Source organism: Rhipicephalus microplus, chromosome 9 (genome assembly GCF_043290135.1).
Source record: "Rhipicephalus microplus isolate Deutch F79 chromosome 9, USDA_Rmic, whole genome shotgun sequence".
Classification (NCBI taxonomy): domain Eukaryota; kingdom Metazoa; phylum Arthropoda; class Arachnida; order Ixodida; family Ixodidae; genus Rhipicephalus; species Rhipicephalus microplus.
This window is the reverse complement of record NC_134708.1, coordinates 104,282,353-104,289,134: the sequence shown is the minus strand read 5'-3', so window position 1 is coordinate 104,289,134 and position 6,782 is coordinate 104,282,353. Positions and strand designations below refer to the sequence as shown.

General features: G+C 55.7%; 1 protein-coding gene across 1 annotated transcript in view; it reads right to left on the bottom strand.

Moving 5' to 3' along the window:
* Positions 1-3,940: 3,940 nt before the first annotated feature.
* The window catches only part of LOC142772319 (uncharacterized), a 162,877-nt gene continuing 160,035 nt past the window's right edge, over positions 3,941-6,782 (bottom strand). Inside the window, exon 7 of the mRNA XM_075874519.1 lies at positions 3,941-4,063. Within this exon, the coding sequence (XP_075730634.1) occupies positions 3,941-4,063 (123 nt within the window). The remainder of the gene's footprint in view (positions 4,064-6,782) is intronic.

The following is a 6,782-nucleotide window of genomic DNA, read 5'->3' as shown; positions in this document are numbered from 1 at the left end:
TTGAGGTCCTGAAGAACACTACCTCAGGGAGGTAGAGCAGGCCTTTTGGCTAAGATCAAAGCGTAGTCACGTGGCTTGACCACCCTGCACTTTTGATCTTCGTGAAAGCAACCGGAACCCGCGCGGTTACAGTGACTTCTTTTTCCCTTTCTTTATCCATCCCCTATCTACGGTTATCACTGGTCTCGGGTGCCTGCTGCCTGCTGCTGCCTAGATTGCTGCCTGCTGCGTGCTTGCCTGGTGTTCTGCTGCTATCGCCGCTCGGACCTGCTCGCCTGGCCTCGCCACCCAATCCGCTGCTTGCTGTCTGGGTCCGTTCGCAGCCTGGCTGCCTGGCCAGCGGCACTCGCTCGTCGCTGACCTCACCGCCTGCTCCGTCGCTCAGTCCCGCCTGATGCGTGGATCTGGGCTCGCCGCCTGCCCAGCGGCGCTCGCTCACCGCTACCGCCTGGTGCCGACAGCTCGCCCTCTGCTCCCGCCTGCTGCTCCGACGCTTCGCCAGCCATGGGGTTGCCCTTGCAGGCCTCCCTGCCGCCACGCCCTGGGATCTGCCCAGACCGGTGGTGGTCACCGCGTCCTATGAGGTTGGCCTAGAAGCACGGCCCTACCGCCTAGCGGGGCCGCTGGAACATGGTCTCCGGAGGCAGTCCTGCCCCTGATGACAGAGAGGATGACGGCGACCCTCCTATTCAAGAGCGCCAGTCTGAGCGTGCGGGTACTACTCTCATGCTGTTTTTATCTCTCCCGGTGACGTTCCACTGCTGCGAGGAGGGCTGCGTGACCGCCTATAACCTGGAGGTCTGGAGGTCGCGCCGCCAGTCGCTGCAGCCGCATCTTGAGGGGGAGCCTGGCGTGTGGATTCCCAGATGGTGTACCTCTGCACTATCTGCGGCGCTACGCTGGGAAAACGGCTGCTTGGTGAACCTCCAAGCTGCTGCTCCTCCCCCCCCCCTTGCTCACCGGTACCAATGCCCGACCTGCTCGAGCTCCTTCACTTCGAAGAAGGAGCTCTACAACCATGAGTAGCGGTACCGGAGGGAGGAGGCACTCCTGGCCAGGCGTAATGTTTTCCGTGGTCCACCAGAAGTTGCTGCAGCTGGTCCATCGGGACGGTCCCGTTGTGCAGGGGGCACGAGGAGCTCACCTCAGAAGAGCCCACCTAAATGGGCTTCACCCCCACATCACCCCTTTCGTCAGAGGTTTCCCCTACGCAGATCGAATGTGAGGTAACGGCGGAGTGGCTGAACATCGCGGACCAACACCCCCTACCCAACCACCATTTTGGGGCCCCTCTCACAGCAGGTCACACCCACTACCCCTCCGAACAGTCATGGGGCTCTAGCGGCGCCCATACACGGAGCAAGGCCCGTCGTCTCTACGAGTCTGTTGTCACAAGGCTCTTCGGATGACGACGGTATGGGGGGCGGCCCTGTGCATCGGGCGGCCGACGCGGGCGACGACCCGACGGGCGGCCTTGTCAACCTGGCAGCACCTGCAGTAGAAGACGTCAGCTCCTCGGAAGAGTACGCCAGCTCAACTGAGGACGACACTTGGGAGCAACCTTAACAAAACATGGGGTGCGTCATCGAGTCACCAGTGCCTGATGAGCAGGCGATGCCACTCGTGGACGACATCGGCAAAGCGGGACGAGCACCCACCGACCTGACAGCGCCCCCTTGTGACCTCACCGGCAGCCACTACAGCACACAGGACGAAGCAGCTGACACCCTGGGGCCCGCGTGTGCCTGGTTCCTGGCGGAGGTGATGGCGGAGCTACGGGACCTTGGCCGGGGCCCAATATAGGTGGAGCAGTGGGCGTGGTTTGAGCCCATCCTGGACCACGACGAGGCAGCCACCATTGATCATCTATGTCTGTCCTGTTGGGGCTCGCGCCAAACACTACCTCAGTACGAGATAAACCTTAATAATGCTTCTCTGATACAGAGACTATAAAGAAGGAAGCGGTGACAGGTCGTCCGTCTCAATGTAGAGGGCCCATCCAAGCTCTGCTCCATCGACCCAGGCACCCTCCAAAGCCCCTACACGCAACTCTGGCCCTTGTAGCCGTGAATACAACTCTTCGTATGTCACGAGCACCCACGATGGAGGAAAAGAAGGCATGCCATTTGCTCCCAGATCAAGTCGTAGCCAAGCTCCGGAGGTGTGAAAGTACAGCTCCTGGGAAGACCTTCTGACCCACCACCACTGGAGGCAGGTATATCCTGACGGACGGTTCCTGGCGGCGGTGTTCAACGTCTGCCTTCTATACCACCGCGCACCCCAGAGCTGAAAATTATCGAGGACCATCCTAATATACAAGAAGGGCGACCGCGAGGATCTTACAAACTGACGACCCATTGCTGTTGGTTGAAAAATCGCCAAACTGTATGCCGGGTGTATCACAACCCGGCTGCAGTGGTGGTTGGGCGACCATGTGGCCTTGTCTAGGTGTCAGTAGGGCTTTTTGTCGTACGATGGGGTGCTTGAACACAAATTTGTGCTGCAGGGATGCCTGGATGACGCCAAGTCAAAAGAAGAGGAGCCGCACAACATTCTTGCTTACGGCGATGACCTGACTCTGCTCGCCGAGGATCCCGTTACCTTGCAGCGCCTGTCTTAACGTCGTGACAGCCCTCTCGGACTGGCTGTGACTTCGACTCTAGCCCGCAAACTGTGGAACCCTTCACCTGACCGGGCGCTACCCGGTGTTCACAATGCCCACCACTTTCACAGTTGGAAGCGACCCGGTCCCGGCGCTGGCGCACTACGAGGGGCACCGTTTCCTGCGGCAACCTGCGGGCTTCTTGGTGCTCCCGGACCAAACGACCTTCGACGAGGCCAGCCACCTAGGTAGGAAGCTGCTCTCCTCAGTGCTCAACCCAAGGCAGAGGCTGGATGCCATTAGAACGTTTCTCTATCCAGCTCTCAATTTCACCGTGCGGGTGGGCCGCGCCACCTAGGAAGAGAGGCAGTGCTTGGACGACGAGCTCTACCCCCTCATCAAGAAGACAGTCTATGTGCCGGACAGACATCAAACAACTATGTGTAAGGGAGCGCATGAGTTGGCCCTGCAGGGATCCGTTTGGCGGCGGAGCTTAGCGACAACTGCCGGGTGGACGGGACCTTCAAGCTCCTGACGTCGATGGACATGGAGGTCTGGGAGAGGGCAAGGAAGGCGCTCCACGAGGTGGTCTCCAGGCGGCTCCGATGCAATGCTCAAGACGAGGACATCAAGGCCTACCTTTCGGGTGACACGGAAGGCGACTTCAGACAGACCCCCACTCAACTTCAGTCTGTCTGGACGAAGGCCCGCGAAGCCTCCCGCCGCTTAACTGTCGCCTGGGAGTTACAATACCAGGGCGCCCACATCACCTGTGGAGAGGCCATGGTGGCTGCGCGGAACAAAAACAAGCCGGCGAAAACCCTCCGGGTCATCCTTAGCCAGAGCCGGGACCGTTCCCTCGAGGCGAAACCAAACCAGGGCAAGGTGATAGCGTGTGTAGTGGCGGACCCCACTACCTCCCACTTAATGCGGACCAGCCGCTACACCAGATTCAAGGAGGGGGGCTTCATCCACCAAGCCAGGCTTAATTTTCTTCCCCTAAACAGCACAGGCATTTGGGTATCTGCAGCGGACGAACGGTGCTGACGCTGCGGGTACAGTGAGGAGACGCTACCGCACGTTCTCTGTCACTGCATGCGGCAGAGCCGGGAAACGACAGAGCGCCACAACGCCATAATCGCACGCACCAAGAAGGCTGCCCTCGGGAGGTTGATCGTCATTGGGGAGAACCAACTGGTTGGTCTTCCCGGCCTGCGACCCGACCTGGTCCAGGCACGAGGCGAGGAAGCCCTGATTCTGGACTTCTGCTGACCCTTCGACAACATACTCCAGGCGTTCAAAGAGGCCCGGAAGCTCAAGGAGGAGATGAACGCCCCCTTACAGCGATATCTCCTTCAATGGTTTCAGCGCGTCACCGCCGACGCTATCGTCGTCAGCTGCCTGGGGTTGTGAGATTCGGCAAATGATCGTGTCACCCTCAGACTGTGTTCTAAAAATTATCTGCGCAACATGAAACGCTTGTGCGTCAGTGACACGATCGCGGCTTCTACTGACATTTAACACCACCACAACAGAGTGTAGTAATTATATTGTAGATAGCCTAGTTTTTAGAGAAGTGATTTTTCCATGTCTTTAGATTTATACACCTCTTCATTTTCACAATTTTAACCTATTTGTACTAATAGTCTTTTAGCCCTTTTGTTACCGGTTTTTAACTTCTACACTTTTAACAAGTTTTGCATTTGAGTTCAATTTGTAAACATTATGTTTTTGTGTACGTTATTATGGTTACAGGTAACTTATTTAATAGATTAAATACGATGCACCGTGCTCGGCGAACAAGATGGCGACAGTTCATCAACAACCAGCCACCAACGTCATCTTTCTCTTTCTTGCAGCAAGGCTGTGCCGGCTGTTGTGTGTCGTAACCCCTGCCCCCCCCCCCCCCCCGGCGGTAGAAGCACCGTCTCGGTGGTTGAGCAACTCGGATGCGGTAAAAGGAGGGTGATAAAGCTTGAGTCGAGCTATGTGCACGATGTCCCTCGAAGGTGATGATGATGACGTTGAATCAGCCGGAACGATCTCGTATGTAACGTCAGTCACCTGGCGAACGACGTGGTATATGGTCCAGTGTAGCAAGACAGCAGTTTTTCAGAAAGCCCTACACGCTGAGTGGGGGATCAGAGGAGGACAAGGGAACCTGGTGAAAAGTGCACGTTTCGATGATGGGAATTGTAGAGCTGTCTTTGGTGCTCCTGTGAGGCCTGCGGGCGGCTGCGGGCGAGTTGGCGTGTGCGTGGTCGGCTCGCGCGATGGCTTCGCCGGCATACTCAGTGACCGAGGGCAGCAAGGTGTCAAATGGTAAGGTGGGTTCTCGGCCGTATAGAAGATAGAATGGTGAATAGCCGGCAGTGCCGTGATGTGACGAATTATATGCGAACGTCACAAATGACAATTGAACGTCCCAGTCCTGGTGGTCGGCCACTACGTATTTAGAAAGCATGTCGGTTATGGTGGGGTTGAGGCGCTCCGTAAAACTGTTCATTTGCGGATGGTACGAAGTGGCAAACATGTGCTTGGCAAAGCAAGAGCACAGGATTTCATCAACGACAGCTGATAGAAAGATCCGGCCCCGGTCAGTGAGAAGTTGGCGTGGAGCTCTGTGTACTAAAATATAATCATATACCAGAAAGTCCACCACATCGGTTGCGCAACTCGTCGGAAGTGCTCGTGTGATAGCGTACCGTGTCGCATAGTCAATGGCGACAGCGATCTATTTGTTGCCTGAGCTGGAGATCGGGAATGGGCCAAGCAGGTTGAGGCTAACTCGAAAAAAAGGCTCCATGGGAATGTCGATCGGCTGAATGAATACAGCTGGTAGGTAAGATGGCTTTTTGCAGCGCTGGCAGGGCTCACAAACGGCGACGTAGCGTCGAACAGAGCGGGCAAGACCAGGCCAAAGTAAACGATGACGTACATGGTCGTATGTGCGAGAGACACCTAAGTGGCCCACCAAAGGAGCGTCATGAAGTTGATTGAGAACAGTCGCACGAAGATGTGCTGGTAAGACGGGGAGCAAGTAATGACCATATGGATCGAGGTTACGGTGATACAGGATCCCGTCTTTTACCAGGAACATTTGTAGAGATGCGTCGCGACGCATTGACTCAAGCTTGTGAGATGATGGTTCGCAGGGAAGCATCCCGGTGCTGTTCGTGGCCAAGGTTGAGTAGCTGCGTCACAGAAGGTCTGGAAAGGTGTCAGTATGGGCAGCCCCTTCCACAGGGTAGCGTGATAAACAATCCGCATCTTGATGTGACCGCCCTGTTTTGTACGATATGGTAAACGTGTATTTTTGTAATCGTAGGGACCCACGAGCGAGGCTTCCTGTGGCATCCTTGAGTGAGGCCAGCCTGCAGAGCGCGTGGTGGTCGGTGAATACCCGGAATGGACGCCCGTATAAGTATGGGCGAAACTTGGCGACTGCCCACACAAGAGCGAGACACACGCTCCGTGATTTAGTAGTTGCGCTCGGCGGTAGATATAGCAGTCGGCTTGCATATGCTATATCACGGTCATGTCCGTGTGGGTGTTGCAATAGCATTGCCGCGATGCCGTGCCCACTAACGTCAAAGCGAACCTCGGTTGGAGCTGATGGATCAAAATGTGCTAAAATAGGCGGTGTTGTAAGGAGCGTCGTGAACTGGGAAAAAGATTAGGCTTGATCAGCACCCCAGAAAAACGGGATGTCCTTATTCAGGAGGTTTTTCAGTGGGCGTGCAATGATGGCGAAGCCCTTAACAAACCGTCGAAAGTATGAGCACAAGGCCACAAAACTGCGAACGTCTTTTGTTGACTTCGGAACAGTAAAATCCGTGACGGCGCAAATTTTCTCGGGATCCCGGAGGACTCATGCGGCATCGACGATGTGGCGAAGTAAGGTTATTTGACGACGAGCAAAGTGGCATTTTGACGAGTTCAGTTGAAGTCCGGCTCGACGAAAAACTTCAAGAATCGCCGATAAACACTTGAGATGGGAGTCGAATGTGGGCGAGAAAGTGAAAACGTCGTCTAAATAACATAAGCAGGTCGACCATTTAAACCCTTGAAGCAATGAGTCCATCATTCTTTCGAATGTGGCCGGCGCATTACAGAGACCAAAGGGCATAACTTTGAAGTGATAAAGACCGTCAGGAGTGACTAATGCGCTCTTCTCACG